General features: G+C 37.7%; 1 protein-coding gene across 1 annotated transcript in view; it reads left to right on the top strand.

The window, feature by feature from the left end:
* CFAP47 (cilia and flagella associated protein 47) overlaps positions 1-19,251 on the top strand; it is a 230,371-nt gene that overhangs the window by 180,996 nt on the left and 30,124 nt on the right. Inside the window, exons 59-61 of the mRNA XM_063304691.1 lie at positions 392-551; positions 1,307-1,404; positions 8,764-8,931. Of these exons, the coding sequence (XP_063160761.1) occupies positions 392-551; positions 1,307-1,404; positions 8,764-8,931 (426 nt within the window). The remainder of the gene's footprint in view (positions 1-391; positions 552-1,306; positions 1,405-8,763; positions 8,932-19,251) is intronic.

The raw sequence follows: 19,251 nt of genomic DNA, 5'->3' as shown, positions 1-19,251 counted from the left end.
TTATGTCAAGGTGGTAAAAGTTGACCATTAGAAATAGAGACAGAAATATATTTTGACTAAATGAACCTGAGAGAGAGATATATAATCTTAGGGTGGCATTAAAGAAAGCAATTGTATAGATTAGGCAGTCACAAATCTCATAGTGCCACTATTTAGACATCAACACTTGTGGGAAACTGGTTACCTGTTTCTGAGAAATAATGGCTTTAATGCTGTTTATATATGGCAATGGACTTTTTTAAGGAAAAGGGGTTATTTATAAACAATTTAAATGGGTTTCCTTTTATGCTGAAGGGTTTTTAAAAAATGTATAATTAAGAGTAAATTTCTTGCAGAGTAAAAATTAGTAGACAAATCAGTTATTCATACTGTTTAACTTTCTGCTTCTTAGGAATAATTTTACCTCCAAAAAGCAAGCTGGATATTCCGGTATTATTTGCCCCTCTTTCCATGAAACTCTATGAAACTGTTCTTGTTGTTGAGGTTAAGAAGATAAATGAAGAAAACTGGACTTACGATGACACATTTGAATCAAGTGAAGGGCTAAACAGGTAAATATTTTAATCACTAGACATCTAGAACTGATAGTGACTGAAATTGGAAATTATTATGTGGATTTAGTTCATAATTTTATTTAACAATTGATATAGAATATTTCACATTGCTATATATTTGCTATTATTAGATTCTAATGAGCATAGGATATCTTAAGAGTTTCATACTTAAAAAACTTTAGAGATTCTGTACTGCCTGAAATTATTAAACTGTAAAAGTATGATGGAGCCATATTTAGTTGTATTATCACACAACTTTTTCGTAACATTTGTCAGCTAGCCAAGAGGTATGGATACTTTTCAGCCACTAAACTCAATGGAATGCTGGTTATATAAGATGAGCCAAGTTGCCATCTTTACTGATTAAAGCTGCTATAGCATGCCTGATCTAATGGTTAATTGAGGTAGTAAGTATCTCTGTTACAAATAATGTGATATTTGTAGCTATAAAAGAGGCCATAATGAGGTATGTCATCAACACATGTGTTGTTATTTCCTTTCCATTTGACATTACATCAAGTGTTTGTACCAAAACCACTTTAACTGCTTTGGTGGATGGTATACGCTATGAAATGGAATCAGCCTAGTACATGACATAATTTTCTAAGAAGTAGATTTTTAAATTAGATTTTGTATGAGATATATTATTTGTACCAGGAATTTCAAACAAGTTTTAAATCGATAGACATGGCCAAGTAATGTTTGTACTAGTTTTTCAAAGCAATAATATTTATATTGCTTATATTTCTCAGGCAAACTGTAATAATAAAGGATGAAGAACTTCAGGGACTCCGCTGGATCTACCCAATTTATGGAATTCCTGAAGCCCCCCCCTATGAATCAGCTCCAGGTACCTATGAGCAATGAAATACAAATTGGATAGAGTAAAATGAAAAGTACATTCTCCAGCTATGATTCAAGCTAAAAGTAAATGGAATAGTAGATTTAGTGAATTTAGCATAAACATTCAAATAACCAAGTAAATTACTACTGGTATTACAATCAATCAGTTCTTTCTTCTTGTGTATTAAAAGAAATGTGTATTAGTGTCAGACATGCATGCCCCATTAGATATGTAATAGGGCTTCACAAATTGCTATTGTCCTGGAAAACTGGAAGAAAGCTCAGCATTTCCAAACCAATTCCATACAGATTGAATGCCATTGGACGTTTTGCCTCCAACTATCATCCCTTTCTACTACTTTTTCAGCAGTTTATTTTACAGTAGTTTCTGAAGAAAGAAGGAGGACAGGAGAGCACTTTTCCCCTCTGTTTTGCATTTACTGCTTCAAAAACACAGAAAAATTAGGAGGTCAGAGAAGAGAAAGTTCCTATCCTCCCATTTATGATAGGTGGAATAACAACTGTAAGCAAGCATAGAGGCTGGCGGAAGCCAACAAGTAGATTGAAAGGACGTTATTTATTCTCTATCTTGAACTTAGATCCCAAAGAATAACGTGGGCATAATATGAGAATTTGAGAATTTATAATTTGCCAAGTTAACTTGCCAAACCAAGATGTTTTTGAAAATTCTTTATCATATAATGGATTGATTTAAGTGGGTAAGAGTGAGACATTAAAACTTAATGGTCTTGAAATTGTTTACTATTCTAATTTGTTGGTGATAGACTAACACAGCTAAATATCGTTAAACTATTAAGTATTGTTTTCCAAATATTATTACATGAAATGATCTCTGCGTATATTTAAGAGCAGAGTAATTCAAAGTGTAATAAGGAAGGAGCAGCAATATGGACATGCTGCCACTTGTTACTTGGGCTGACCAGTGAAGATTGATTATGTATTTATGTATTCATTCATTTCATATGGTTGCCCATATTAAACAAGTGACTCTAAATGGATAACAGCAATTAAAAAAACAGCAAAAAACCTAACAAAAATACAAAATAGACAGTCAACAATAGGGAATAATTGGGGAGGGGAAGCAATTTTAACAGGGCTTTTTAATCCAGTAGATCCATATATTTATAATTCATCAACCATTGACAACATGAAGGAAGTTAGCTGGCCAGCTTCAGTCTGGATTGGATCTTTTTTCAGGAATGGAACTCTAGATCACCCTTCCTCAGAAAGCCTATTTCAGTTCATTCTATCTCTTACCATCAACAAGATGATTTATGTAGTTATTCCTTAAACCAGATTATTGTATTTACATGGATTGGGAGGAGGATGAAGTAATTTATATATTCATGTGTTTTTTCATGTAATTTCTATTGCTGCAATTTATAGTAAGAACTGGATGTCAAATAGTGAACTTGTGAGTTACATAATTATAACATTTTATTAAGGAGAGTGAAAGGAATTATTCTAATGAATAGAAATAAAAACTTTTTCAATCAATTTTTTATTTGAACCACAAATAGCAGTACTGGTCTTTGCGTCACAGGATTTCCTATTCACAAGGAGAGAATAAAGCATCATAATATGATGGTGGCAAGAAACATTAGTGATCAGTGACTCTCCCTTATGTTGATTTTTACCAGTAGTCCCTGTACACTAGCATTGTCTATCACTTAGGTGGCTTTCCCAGTATAAAACCTTCTTCACATATATAATCTATTGTGTTACTGAAATATGTAAGAGGTTGTTGATCAGGCATTACTGTTTAGTACCTTGTAGTCTCAAAGCAATTTTTATAACAATATAGGAAATTGAGTGTAAACGAACTCATTAACTGGTATCAGCTTGTTTTAAATAGGGAACATGATTCCACAATATTTCTGTTTCAGGTATACACATTATTCCTTAGCAGAAACATAATTATGCAATTAATTTATTCTTACTTTCTTTAATATTTTAGGTGGTGGGTGTGTGTGGTAACTATTAAGAACACTTGGAAACAGTCTATAAGCTAATTGCATTTATAAAAACATACCATGTAGGTTGATAACTACAGTTCAAAATATGTGTGTCAATTATATACCATTCATTTTGTCAAAGAATAAAAATGATTGTTTTGGTGATCTTGGCTTGAAAAAAGAATTGAGGGACTGATTGTGAAATGAAATTAATGGAAAAAGATATTATTTGTACTGTCATAGTTTTATGTTTAACTTGAGGAAAAAATGCCAATGTGATCTTAATTACGGATTTCAACCCATTAATTTGCCCTTTAATTCATTTAGGGTGGAACATAGAACATTATCCAGATCATTTTCTTTCTCTCTACTTTTACACAGCATGACACTCTCATTAAGTACTATATCACCAAATATGTATAATGAATAGTTACACAATTTACATAAATTGTGTGATGTATGGAAGCAAGCTAATGCAAAATGTGATAACCGCTGTTTCCTGGGCTGCATTCAGCTGAGTGTTTAAAAAATATGGGTAGTGAATATGCATGTTACCATACAAGATATTTGCATTTTTGTTCTGGTACATCACTTGCCCTTTCACATTATTTTAAGCAGCAGCAGCTTCGTCAGGCCTCAACAAACGGAGATGTGATGCAGGTTCATTCCATCTGCCCAGCTTGATCACTATGTAAACTATGTAAACTTAAACTATTTAAGTTTTGTTCATGAACTTTCTGCTCCCTACCAATTCCTTTCTGCTTTTCTGTCATTTTTTTAGCTTTTAAATCTATAAGCAGAAACTGTCTTACCCTTGTTCCCCCCAGTTGTGTGTGTCTGTGTGTCTGTGTGTGTAACATTTTTTAAAAAATCCCTTCTCACCCCTATGGGTGGTATGTGTCTTCCTCAACCTCGGGTCCTCTACCAGAGGCCTGGGAGTTTGAGGGTTCTGCGCAGGATCTTAGCTGTTCCTAGCACTGCACTATTCTGGACAGAGAGCTCTGTTTTTGTTCCTGGGATCTGTTGGAGCCACTGTCCCAGCTTTGGGGTCACAGCCCCGAGTGTTCCTACCACCACTGGAACCACTTTGGCCTTCACTTTCCATATCCTCTCTAGTTCCTCCTTCAGCCCCTGGTACACAGCCTCTCTAGTTCTTCCTTCAGCCCCTGGTACACAGCCCTTCATACTCCTTCCTGATGTTGCTGTCCCTTGGCACCGCTACATCTATCACCATCACTGTCTTCTGGTCCTTGTCTGTTACTACGATGTCTGGTTGATTGGCCAGTACCTGCCTGTCTGTCTAGATCTGGAAGTTCCACAGGGTCTTAGCCCTGTCATTCTCCACAACCTTCTGTGGAATCTCCCTTCTGGACTTGGGAGGGTCTAGCCCGTATACTGTGCAGATGTTCCTGTACACAATGCCAGCCAATTGGTTGTGTCGTCCAGTGTATGCTGTTCCTGCCTGCATCTTACATGCTGCTACTATGTGTTGGACTGTCTCTGAGGCCTCTCTGCACCGTCTGCATCTTGGGTCCTGTCTAGTGTGGTAGACCCCTGCTTCCATGGATCTGGTGCTTAGTGCCTGTTCTTGTGCTGTCTTTTAGTCCAGCCCTTTCCAGTCACTGGTAGGATTTCCTAGTGTCAGCCACCTCAGCTATCTGTTGATGGTATATCCCATGTAGGGTCTTGCCTTGCCATGGCACTTCCTCTGCTTGATCTTCCTTCCATGTCTGCTGCTGCCTCAGGCATTCTCTCAACAGCTCATCATTAGGTGCCATCTTATTGATGTACTCCTGGATGCTCTGGGTCTCATCCAGGACAGTGGCTTGGACACTCACCAGACCCCGTCCTCCCTCTTTCCTCCTGGTATACAGTCTCTGGGTGTTGGACTTGGGGTGGAAGCCTCTGTACATTGTGGGGAGCTTCTGGGGCTTCACACTGGCAGCCTCCATGTCCTCCTTTGGCCAGTTCACTATACTGGCAGGGTATCTGATGACTGGCAGGGCATACATGTTGGTGGCATGGATCTTGTTCTTCCCACTGTTCAGCACCTGTCTTATCCTTTGATGGTACTTGGATGTTGCTGTCTTCCTTATTTCCTCATCATGGTTCCCATGTGTCTGTGGGATACCAAGGTACTTGTAGCTGGTCTGTATGTCTGCTATGTGGCCTGCTAGTAGTTCCACCCCATCAGTTTTAACTACCTTCCCTCTCTTTACTACCATCCGGCCACACGTCTCCAGTCCAAATGACATCCCAATGACCCCACTGTAGATTGATGTCAGGTGGATCAGTGACTTGATGTTTCGTTCACTCTTAGCATACAGCTTGATGTCATCCATGTAGAGGAGGTGGCTGATGGTAGTTCCACTCTTGAACTTGTATCCATAGCCACTCCTTGTGATAATCTGGCTGAGGGGGTCGAAGCCCATGTAGAACAGCAGTGGGGACAGTGCATTGCCTTGGTATATGCCACACTTGATGGCCACTTATGCAAGCTGCCTTGAGTTGACTTCTAGTGTTGTCTTCCACAGTCCCACTGAGTTCTTGATGAAAATCCTGAGTGTCCTGTTGACTTTGTATAGTGCCAGGCATTCACAGATCCATGTATGTGGCATTGAGTCATAGGCTTTCCTATTGTCAATCCAGGCTGTGCTCAGATTGGTCTGTCTACACCTTGAGTCTCGGGCAACTGCTCTGTCTATGAGTAACTGGTGTTTGGAGCCTCTAGTGTTGTTCCCAATGCTCTTCTGAGCTGTGCTGGCCTGTATGGTCCTGCAGGTTGGTGGCTATGATGCCTGATAGGACTTTGCATGTTGTGGGGAGGCAGGTTATTGGCCAGTAGTTGGATGGCGTTGTTCCTTTGTTGGGGTCTTTCATGATCAGCACTGTCCTACCTTGTGTTAGCCAGTCTGGGTGGGAGCCTGCTGCTAACAGCTGGGTCATCTGTGCTGCTAGGCGTTCATGCACTGCTGTTAGTTTCTTTAGCCAGTAGGTGTGGATCATGCCCGGGCCAGGTACTGTCCAGCTCTTCATGTTCTTGAGCTGCTGTTGGATGTCTGCTAAAGAAAAGCAGCATTAACCAAACTTCATCCTTATCTTTAATATGGAGTATCTGGCCATTTTGTACAAGAATGCCCTAATAAGCATGTACACAACACCCCATCAGAGGTGGTGGCTAGGTGTGGTACAAAAGAGGGACATATTGCAAACAGATGTCCAAAATGCTGTAGAACTGGCTCTTCAGGAAATGAGTCCCAATCTCAGAGGGCTCAGAAGTAGGGCCACCCCAAAATTAGTAGGAACTAACAAGAAGAATATGGAAATGAATAGGCTGATGTTCTACCATGCAGACCTGAACTCTTTGTTCCCTATGGCCCACTCCCACCTCTATGTGGTGACCTAAACATTTCACTGTCCCAGGTTCAACTTGTGAAACCATGGGAGGCAGAAGGGAAACTCCTCCTTTGACTAAGCAAATTTGCACATAGCAGGAGCTGAGCTGATGTGTTAAATAGAAAACATTTGACATATCAGGAGGTTAATGCTTTTGGCCTTTCCTCCACTTCTGAGATAGTTCATCTGCTTATCCACTGTTTTTTTTTTTTTTTTTGATACCAAGGTATCCCCAGTCATCTGAACTCTGAGCTTGTCAATTAATGGCCCATTTCTAGAGGATTTTTTTTAAAAAAATTATTTATTTATTTATAAACAAACAAACAAACAAATTTATATGGCCGCCAACTCACACGTAGTGACTCTGGGTGGCTTACAAGATTAAAGAAATAAATGTTAAATTTCATTTTTCCTCTCACCGTCAATCACAATCTGATAGTAAAACTGAGAAGATGAATGCCACATTGGAACAATGCTCTCATTGCTATGTTAACTACTCTATCAGCATGACAACCAGCCTAATCATTTGCTTATAGCTGATTTGCCTATAATAATGATTTTCATTCTTCTACCTGACTGTCACTATTTCACGCCTAATTGAGCTATCACTGTCTGTTTTCTAACACTTCCACATCCTCCCCCATTCTGGAGGTGCCTGAGAACAAGGTCCCAGGGAACAACTGGATCTTGCCAAGTCTTCCACAAACTTATTCCTGGCTGACATTGCCAGGAAGGTCCCCTCCCCATTGCTCTTGAAGACTGTGTCTGGCATTCTACTGTATTTCTTCCACCCTATAACATTGTCTAGAAAGCTGGACGTCAAGTTTATTGAACAATTCCATGACAAGTTTATTGAACCATTCCTTACAAGGAAGAAACTGGGGATAGAGGGGAGGTGTGAGTGCTAGACTTATTTGTTTGCTTATTTATTTACAGTATTTGATCAGTCAATCAATTTATGTGACTGCCCATCTCAAATACATGAGTCTGGCAGCATAAATGAATAAGAACAAGATGCAAGCATCATAACAAAATAATAAATAACATATACAAGACAAAAGTCAAAAGCCAAGACAAAAGTCAACCAACACAACTGACATAACCATGATACAGGCTCAACCACATACCCAGGACCTCAGGCTTGGTAACAAAACCAGGTCTTCAAGGCTTTAGGGAAAGCCAGCAGGGTCAGGGCAAGTCTGATTTCCAGGGGAACAATGTTCGAGAGGGGAAGATCAGAAGCCAAGGGCCTGAGACCAGACTAGTCTATTGTAGTAACAATACAGAGTTGGAGTAGTAGTTAACTACTACTCCTAGTCAGAAACAGATGGCTCTCAGTCAGCTATGACATTGTTGGGGTGGGAAAGGAACAGGAGCTTTCTACACACATACACACACACAGTGTAATTCTAAAAACTAAAGTATTGCTTATTTTTATGTTGCTACCCAAGAAAATAATTTGGGCTTATTTCTACTGTACAGTGGCTTTATCTTCACAAACTACTATATATTTATATGCATACATTTATATACTGTATAAAGCTTACTACAGTGTATTAACTGTCTCATTCCATTTCTGAAACAAGTGTTAATTTAATTATTGCTGTGTTAATATTTCACTTTGAGCTTACTCTTAGCCTTATCTAAATTAGAGGGGAGGAGGGAAATAAGAATAACTCATTTGTGAGCCTCTTGTCACATCTTTCCTCACTGAATTTTAGTCTGTGTTTTCTAAATGCAACTTTTCTAAATGCAATTTTGAAACTTATTTTGGTATATATTTCAGAGGTGCATCAATGTCATTGTAAAGGTCCTATATTGTGATAGTATTGTGATGTTCACTTAACTAAGTATGAGAAACACAGCCTTCAAATTAAGACTCTGACTCCTTTTGTAACTGGTGTCTTCTACATATTGCAGTGGCTCTTCATGTAAAATATGCTCTCAGTTGGAGTTACGGAAACCGAAAAATAATGTTACACATTTTTTCCCAGCTGTTGTATGCTGCCATGCCCGCAGTAGACTGGAGGAGAAGGTAGAAGTGCTGTTAACTGGTGTGGTTCCTGGGACAACTGGTTCACAAATACTCCAAGATACTGCAATGTTAACTCTTTCTAAGAGCAAGTCATATCCAATTCATAATGAAGTTCAAGTCACTGATGGTAAGGAAAGGGAAAAAAAATACTGGGTAAGGAAATAAGTAATCCTGTAGCTGTCTTAAAATTATATACTGTATATTTAAGAACATGTTTTGAATTTTGATAGGGTTGCAACAGCATCATCCAAAGATTCTACATTAAAGGTGATTCATTCCATATATCAAGTTCAGAACAGATTAATACTCATCATTCCAATTATAGTTATAAGGATAGATAGGATATTCTTTGCTGGAATACATTGATAAAACATAATGTGCCTCATGGGATCTGAATGAATCAGTCAGAATAGTCATGAGGAAATGGAATGAATACATAAATCCCTGGTTGCTAGCTATTCTGATTGAGGATTTAATCACCATTTAGGCTTTAAATTTCAAGCAAAAGCTTTCTGCCTAATAGACTGTCCACCCAATAGTCTGTTCTGCTCATTGACCTATCCTGATGTATCCCATCTGTTAGTTCGGAGGGAAGGAGACAAACTCCATTATTGTAAGAGTGGTCCTTAAGACCTCAGAATATACTTGGTAAAACGTCTTTTAAACAGTAAAGATTAAACTTGTTCTCATTTTGAATTGTGTGATTGTTTTGTCTTTTGAGCTGTAAATATTGTCATGTGAGTTTATATGCTACTCAAAGGTTTTAATCACTGTATTTTCTATATTTTATAACAGAACTATTCAGTGTTTCAGATTTCATTCTAGAAAGATGCTTTGAATGCAAGCGTGGCACTTGTCTGCATCTTTATTTATTTGATTTATTTAGCTGCCCATCTGACATACATGAGAGGTTATATAAAGACAGCCATGTTATATAAAGACACAGATGCTTTAAAGAGTTGCAGATAGGTGCTACATTTGTGCCTATATACTTCGTGAAACACTTTTTGGGACTGAATCCAAAGTATTACACAGCCCTGTTATATAATAGCAGAATAAAACTGGCTTTGGATTTAGAAATATATCATGAAAGAAAATGTAAATAAAATTCCATTTAATTTCTTACTAGCAATATTTATCAAATAACAGTCACAGTATAACTGTTGTAATAGCCTGACTGTAGGTATGCATGTCTTATTCTGTTTTGATTGCAAGATACTGATTTGGAATAATACAGTTTTACAGGCAAATAATGTGATGAGAAAGTGTGACACATTTCTGACTTCTGTCAATGCCTGTAATGTGATTATTTCTATTTAATGTAGTAGAATATAGACTATAGTAGTAAATCAGGTTTACTGATATTTTTAATAGGGAGGATTGGATTGTCAGCTTTGAAAGGGCCATTTTCAAGGCTGGTACTTTTCAATCACTTTTAAAAGAATAGAAACATTCTCAAAAATGTGGCGGAACATACATTTTAGGCAACATTTTTACCAAGGTGAATGACATTTGATTTCACGCCTTGGAATTTCTACAAGTTTCTTTTTATTTAGATACGGATAGAGGAAACTAGTGCTAAGTAAGAACATATATTGTAATTGCAAGAGGAAACAAAGGACTTGTAGATCCAGATATGTGCGTTCCACAATAATAAAAGCGGTTTTGGCCTTTTGCTTAGAATTTTGACAGATTATGAAGTACCTAAGCCAATGATCTTTGTCTTTTTGAAACTCTAGTAAGTATGTTGTTTTTTTTAATTTTCTGCATTTATAAAATAATCACCAAAATCCCTGTTTCATGAGATCACATGAGAAGAAGCACTAAAATTTACGAACAGTGCTGGATGCTTTCTTTTTGAGTCCCCGATCAGTTTCCAAAGGTAACATAGCATTCCTTAGTATTTCTTTTAGTTTTAGGGAAATATTATAGGCACTGGAAGAAGTCGCTGAAGTACAGTACATTCATGGATAAGTGGTTTTTGAGAAGCAAATAATGGAATATCAATTTAGCAAAACATTTGTTCCAATAACTTTACTTAAAGGAAGTAACAATAAGCACATATTATTTCTGTTGCTCTTGGCAGCATAGCACTTACTACCTAACAATAACAATAATAACAATAATAATTTTAAAAAATTGAAATAAGACTTTTTCACTCTTTTTGTCTGCTCCACTTTTGGACCCTAGTTATCACATGTGCTTGTGAAATTATCATCCAGTATACAGGTAGTCCTCATTTAGCAACTGCCTCATTAAGTGACCATTTGCAAATACGATGGTAATAAATGGTAGTAAACGGTAGTAAAAAAAATCATTTTCCGATTAATGCATGCACTTACGCCCAACTTTCTGCACCTAACAACAACAAACCCTGGAGTGAGAGTAATGCTGGCATTGCTGCACAAGAGAATGTATCTAAATGAGACGGCAGCAACCAACAATCTTTGTAGCTTCTCTCTCTCATTGGTGTGGTTCACTTAGTGACCATTTTGCCAGAACCAGTTGCAGTTGCTAAACAAGGACTACATGTACTGACAAGGTATGAGTCAAAGCATTCAGAGAAAGAGCTGGCACAATATACTAGATGTACAATTTGGGATATAATTTTATTTTTGTTTAGCTTTTGAAATATCTCTGTTCATTTTTTTTAGTATAAAGCATACACTTTATCTTTTGTGAGAAAATACTATTTAAATATATTGTTTGGTCTTCTCTAATGCTCTGAACCTTTAGCAAAATTTGTTCTACATGGAAGAAAAAGGAAAAAAACCCAAAAAACTCCTGAAAGATAGCTCCACCAAAATTCTGATCTAGTACTTAAAGCATTATTTGGTGGGCAAATAATTTGTGTACTTGTATTTGCGGAGCTCCAGAGATAGAAGACATAACACACATATTATTTGAATGTTAATTGTATAAAAGAGAGAAAGATCAGTATCTAGGACTGCACATTAGACGAACGACCTATTGGGATCCTTATATTAAAACAACATATTTTATGTGTGGACAGAATCCAAAAATTACATATAATACGGCCCTTTATTTGAATAAAACAGTTCAGCTGAGATCAGCATATCTGAGCCGGATTGGGGTAAACTGTAGGGGTGATTCGGAAATATGATTTGTATTTTTATTCTTTTTCTCATCTGTTTCTTTTATTCTATTTTTACATACGATCTTATTGATGTTTTATGTTGTATATCCTGTACTTTGATAATGGCCTAATGGCTAATCAATAATAAACTATACAAATATGGCCTGCTGGAAAAAAAATGTGCTTATTGAATGTGAGCTTACCTGAATATAAGTGCAGTAAAACTGGATGAGGTACTAGAATTTAATGCAAATTTTAAACACTGACATTTTAAATTCAGTATGTAAGAAAATATTTTAAAAGATTATATATTATTTCATTAGGAATTTCAGAGCTGGAGTTATGGAACTTTTTATACAGCTGACAAATGTCAGAACAATTTAGAATCAATTTGAAAAAGGTAGCATCTTGTCAGCAGTTTAAGTAACCTTTAAAATACTAATCTAGATATTCTTGTTGAAGGTTATATTCTTTCACTTTCCTCCTTCACCAGTTACATAAATGAAGACTAAGTATTACATTTTAAGGCAATTTTAAACTTTATAAAACAAATTGTGATGAAAAAAGTAAAACAGCCCCTTTGTTTGAATGTATTCAAAGTTCAAACTTTGAAAGTTCAGGGAAAAAATATCTAAATGGTTGCATTTTAAATTTTAGAGTTATTTATCACACTGATAAAAAGACTCACTCTTGCCAAAACAATGGACAGGTACAGACTGACCCACCTTCACAAAACCAGGAGAAAAACAGACAAGGGTTTTGCTGCCATAAATTGCTTATATTAAGATGAGATGTCCCATTTGAAACTGAGGTATTTGTGAGAATTGTTAGGTTGTGACCTTCTTTCTAATAAATATTATTAATCAGAGCTCCTTGATTCTTGTTACTTGGATCAATTCCAGTCTTGATTGCAAGGAGGGAGATCTAACATTAATTCCATCAAGTCTTTATTCCCTCTACAGGGAGGCAACCTGGCTTTGAGAGCTTAGGCTTATATTGTGGCCATTGATTCTCTTGCTTTGCTGTTGACTGTTGAGCAGGTCCCCAGTACCTTACTCAAAGCTAAATGTCTAGTTGCCACGGACCAGATGTTGAAATACCACTGGCTACTTACTGGCTGTTGTACCACTTTCTGTAGCTATATGTCTCTGATCTCCTGGTTCCTTACCTGATAAATGTGGTAGAAATTGAAAGTTTTTATTACTCAGTGTGAATCACAAATATCCTTGAGATATACTATATCCTATACTTTTTTGTACAATTCTTCAATTTTTTCACAGAACCACTTATTTATATTCCCTCTGTTTCTTTAATTTTCTTAAAAAAATTTTTTCCATATCATTCAATTCTTATCCTTGGTTTCTTTGCATTGCTTATTTAGGTCTTGTCTCTTTTTGTTCTTCTCCAGAACTGTGTTTAATCTCTGTTGTTTCTGTCTCTGTTGCCTTTTGCTTTCTGCCTTTCTTCTGGTGTTTTCTACATACGATCTACAGGCAGCCAATTTGTTTCTTTTGCTTTATTGTGTTTCAGGATATTTTGGTTTGCTTTTCTTAAATGTCACAAATTTCATTTCAGGGCTCTACAGGTACTCTATTTAGCAAACCAAATCAATTAAACCCATTCTTTACCATAACTAGATAATCATCAGAGAAGTATTTTTGTTGGACAGATTATTTTTGTTTTCTTTAACTAGTAATTTTGCAGGAGTGATCTGAACCTCACTCAGCACCAGCATGTGTTTTTGCTGGTAGAACTATTCCTTTTTGCTTGCAAAGTATGTCGTCATATTGATTTTAGTGTTGTCATCTGGTGATGTCTGTATGTAGAGTCATCTTTTAGGTTGTTGAAAGAAGGAACATTTACTATAAATATGTAATTATTTTTGGCACAATCCTATTAGTCAATCTACTGCCATATTTCCTTCAGCAAAGGATCGTTACCTTGTCGTGGTGCTGGAGCTTGAGCACCTCAATGATGCCATGAGCTAAACCGTGAAGGGCCACCCAAGACGGGAAGGTCATGACAGAGAGGTCAGACTAAATGCGATCCCTGGGGAAGGTAATGGCAACCCACCTCAGTATTCTTGCCGTGAAAACTAAATGGATCAGTACAACCAGAGATATGTCGGTATACCATCGGAAGATGAGACCCCCAGGTCGGAAGATGGTCAAAATGCTACTGGGGAGGAACAGAGGATGAGCTCAACTAGCCCCAGACGTGATGACGCAGCTAGCTCAAAGCCGAAAGGACGGCTAGCGGCCGACGGTGCTGGTGGTGAACGGCGAATCCGATGTTCTAAAGATCAACAGACCATTGGAACCTGGAATGTAAGATCTATGAGCCAGGGCAAATTGGATGTGGTTATTGGTGAGATGTCAAGATTAAAGATAGACATTTCGGGCATCAGTGAACTGAAATGGACTGGAATGGGCCACTTCACATCAAATGACCACCAGATCTACTACTGTGGACAAGAGGACCACAGAAGAAATGGAGTAGCCTTCATAATTAATAGTAAAGTGGCTAAAGCAGTGCTTGGATACAACCCAAAAAATGATAGAATGATCTCAATTCGAATTCAGGGCAAGCCATCTAACATCACAGTGATCCAAATATACGCCCCAACCACAAATGCTGAAGAAGCTGAAGTAGAGCAGTTCTATGAGGATCTGCAGCACCTACTGGACAACACGCCTAAAAGAGATGTTATTTTCATCACAGGAGACTGGAATGCTAAGGTGGGCAGTCAAATGACACCTCGAATTACAGGTAAGTATGGCCTGGGAGAACAAAACGAAGCAGGACATAGGCTGATAGAATTTTGCCAAGACAATTCACTCTGCATAACAAACACTCTCTTCCAACAACCTAAGAGACGGCTTTACACATGGACTTCACCAGATGGACAACACCGAAATCAGATTGATTACATCCTTTGCAGCCAAAGGTGGCGGACATCTGTACAGTCGGTAAAAACAAGGCCTGGAGCTGACTGTAGTTCAGATCACGAACTTCTTCTTGCACAATTTAGGATCAGACTAAAGAGATTAGGGAAGACCCACAGATCAGCTAGATATGAGCTCACTAATATTCCTAAGGAATATGCAGTGGAGGTGAAGAATAGATTTAAGGGACTGGACTTAGTAGATAGGGTCCCGGAAGAACTCTGGACAGAAGTTGGCAGCATTGTTCAGGAGGCGGCAACAAAATACATCCCAAAGAAAGAGAAAACCAAGAAGGCAAAATGGCTGTCTGCTGAGACACTAGAAGTAGCCCAAGAAAGAAGGAAAGCAAAAGGCAACAGTGATAAGGGGAGATATGCCCAATTAAATGCAAAATTCCAGAGGTTAGCCAGAAGAGATAAGGAATTATTTTTAAACAAGCAATGCGCGGAAGTGGAAGAAGACAATAGAATAGGAAGGACAAGAGACCTCTTCCAGAAAATTAGAAACATTGGAGGTAAATTCCAGGCAAAAATGGGTATGATCAAAAACAAAGATGGCAAGGACCTAACAGAAGAAGAAGAGATCAAGAAAAGGTGGCAAGAATATACAGAAAACCTGTATAGGAAGGATAACAATATCGGGGATAGCTTTGACAGTGTGGTCGGTGAGCTAGAGCCAGACATCCTGAAGAGTGAGGTTGAGTGGGCCTTAAGAAGCATTGCTAATAACAAGGCAACAGGAGATGACGGCATCCCAGCTGAACTGTTCAAAATCTTGCAAGATGATGCTGTCAAGGTAATGCATGCTATATGCCAGCAAATTTGGAAAACACAAGAATGGCCATCAGACTGGAAAAAATCAACTTATATCCCCATACCAAAAAAGGGAAACACTAAAGAATGTTCAAACTATCGAACAGTGGCACTCATTTCACATGCCAGTAAGGTAATGCTCAAGATCCTGCAAGGTAGACTTCAGCAGTTCATGGAGCGAGAATTGCCAGACGTACAAGCTGGGTTTAGAAAAGGCAGAGGAACTAGAGACCAAATTGCCAATATCCGCTGGATAATGGAAAAAGCCAGGGAGTTTCAGAAAAACATCTATTTCTGTTTTATTGACTATTCTAAAGCCTTTGACTGTGTGGACCATAACAAATTGTGGCAAGTTCTTAGTGGTATGGGGATACCAAGTCATCTTGTATGCCTCCTGAAGAATCTGTATAACGACCAAGTAGCAACAGTAAGAACAGACCACGGAACAACAGACTGGTTTAAGATTGGGAAAGGAGTACGGCAGGGCTGTATACTCTCACCCTACCTATTCAACTTGTATGCAGAACACATCATGCGACAAGCTGGCCTTGAGGAATCCAAGGCTGGAGTTAAAATCTCTGGAAGAAACATTAACAATCTCAGATATGCAGATGATACCACTTTGATGGCTGAAAGTGAAGAGGAACTGAGGAGCCTTATGATGAAGGTGAAAGAAGAAAGTGCAAAAGCTGGTTTGCAGCTAAACCTCAAAAAAACCAAGATTATGGCAACCAGCTTGATTGATAACTGGCAAATAGAGGGAGAAATTGTAGAAGCAGTGAAAGACTTTGTATTCCTAGGTGCAAAGATTACTGCAGATGCTGACTGCAGTCAGGAAATCAGAAGACGCTTAATCCTTGGAAGAAGAGCAATGACAAATCTCAATAAAATAGTTAAGAGCAGAGACATCACACTGACAACAAAGGCCCGCATAGTTAAAGCAATGGTGTTCCCTGTAGTAACATATGGCTGCGAGAGCTGGACCATAAGGAAGGCTGAGCGAAGGAAGATCGATGCTTTTGAACTGTGGTGTTGGAGGAAAATTCTGAGAGTGCCTTGGACTGCAAGAAGATCCAACCAGTCCATCCTCCAGGAAATAAAGCCAGACTGCTCACTTGAGGGAATGATATTAAAGGCCAAACTGAAATACTTTGGCCACATAATGAGAAGACAGGACACCCTGGAGAAGATGCTGATGCTAGGGAGAGTGGAAGGCAAAAGGAAGAGGGGCCGACCAAGGGCAAGATGGATGGATGATATTCTAGAGGTGACGGACTCGTCCCTGGGGGAGCTGGGGGTGTTGACGACCGACAGGAAGCTCTGGCGTGGGCTGGTCCATGAAGTCACGAAGAGTCGGAAGCGACTAAACGAATAAACAACAAACTGCCATATTTCATATACTGAAGCAATTTTTCCTATTTTCCCAACTGTTATTTATTTGCAATTTTAGTACTCCAACATCCTATAATCAGTATGACATATTTTTATGGTGCTGTATCTCTGTCAAATTGTTGCAAGTCACCATAGAGCTACTCAATTTTGCTTTTTCTGCATCTGTGGTTGGAGCATAGACTTAGGTCACTGTAATATTGATAGACTTGCCTTGGACTTGAATTTAAGTCTATCATTTTTGGTATTGTATCTAAGTACTGACTTTGACACTGGTTTATTTACAATGATGTTAACTCTATTTCTGCTGCTATTTTTGTCTGGAATTGAAGCTCTGATGTAAAGTGACCCATTCTAGTCCATTTCAGTTCAGTGGTTCCTAGAATGTCAACATTCAGTTTTGAAATTTGTGTTCTGACATCATCCGGTTTGCCTTGCTTCACTGTTCTCACATATTAATGATATACCTAATTTTGCAGTACTGAACTTTCCTTTAACCTATGGCCACATCAGCAGCTGGATGCCCTTTTTGTTTTAACCAGCCATATCATCAATATCAGTACTACTTGTACTTGCCCTTCATTCTTCCCCACTAGTTCATTAGATATCTTCCAACCTGGGAAGGTCATCTTCCAGCATCATGTTGATATTGTCTAGTTGTGCATATCCATTTGATTTTTTTGGCAGAATACTGGAGTGGACTGCCATTTTCCTATCCAGAGGATCATGTTTAGTCTGATGCCTTAGCATAAGTTACATGCTAGCAACCCCACAACTGGATCATACTCAGCATTTATAGTAGCATAGATTAAATAGGGAAATTTACATTTCAAACAATTTGAGTACAGATCACTACTTTCAGATTGAATCTAGAGGATTCTTGAAGAATGTACATTTTCTGGTTTTGTAAAAAGAAAAATGCAACTTCTACCTATTATTGGCATAATGGAAAACTGTCCATATTACAGTTTTAAAAAGAAATCTAGGACAAATACAAAAAATTATATGGTTATTTTAACATCGATTCTGGGTAATTTGGTGGAAAAAAAGAGAACATCTAAAAGCAATGGGGTTACTTACTAACCTCCTAGGTTTTCTTCAGAATATCAGCAACTCTTTAGATAGAGCAATCCTATAGTAAAATATATATGCTGATTTTCAGAAAAGCCTTTTAAAAACTTTCTCACAAAAGTATCCTGAAAATATTAGTAATCTTGGGTAAGGGCAGGCATGATAAAGGTATATAATCATGGATAATGTTGAAAACGTGTCTGGAGAAAAAAATATATTGTTCTTTCAGAATATTAAAATCTGGAATCATTCATTGAAGAAGGAAGTATTTATACTGAAGAATTTAGTACCGCCAAATGTCTTGGTGGCCATCAATTTATATAGTTATAAAGGAGAAGTAGAGAAGTTCTGTTGGATAGGACAGTATAAGTATAGTAATAATTTCTGTCATTTCTGCCATAGAGAAGCTTTGGACATGAAATTCTTGATTAATAACTAGCTCATTATTTAGAAAAATAACCTCTACAAGTCCATTACTCAGTTATGTGCACTGATGGACACTAGCCTGTCATTTTGTATTTCATTCAGTGTTTTCAAAAATTATCATATTTCACAGTTGCAAACATTCTATTTTTGAGCAAAATTACAGACTTTAAAATGTCCTGTAGCATCAGCGTCATACTAGCCCTCGGACAAATAATTAAATATTTTTGAGTAGTTAATAGTTAAAATAATTGTAACTTCTTTAATAACAATTATAGAATGAACAAATGCAGTTATAGTTTCACAACAGCAGCCAGCTAGCTGTGATATCTTCTTGCAAACAGTATATGGAAGTAGTAAACCTGTCTCTGAACTATAGTATAAAATATGTAAGTCACATATCCTGCTGCTCCTCATCTAGCTCTGACCCACCGTACATTTATCCTGCACCATGCTTTCATAGCAGTACAGAGCAAATTTAGGGTAGAACAGCAGAATTCACTATTTGTCTAGTTGAGCTTCAGGGATTGCACATTAAGACTTGCATGATGAAAAAACATGCTACACGCACTCACTTTGACATGTCTACAAAAAAAGTTAGTTGGAATAAACATCTTGTTTTCTATTTGCTGGGTTTTTTAAAAAAAAAATGGAACTTTACTTCATGGGGATCCTCAATTGCATTCTTAAGTGGTACAGTCTATAAATAT

Source organism: Candoia aspera, chromosome 5 (assembly GCF_035149785.1).
Source record: "Candoia aspera isolate rCanAsp1 chromosome 5, rCanAsp1.hap2, whole genome shotgun sequence".
Lineage (NCBI taxonomy): Eukaryota > Metazoa > Chordata > Lepidosauria > Squamata > Boidae > Candoia > Candoia aspera.
This window is presented reverse-complemented; position numbering and strand designations above follow the sequence as displayed.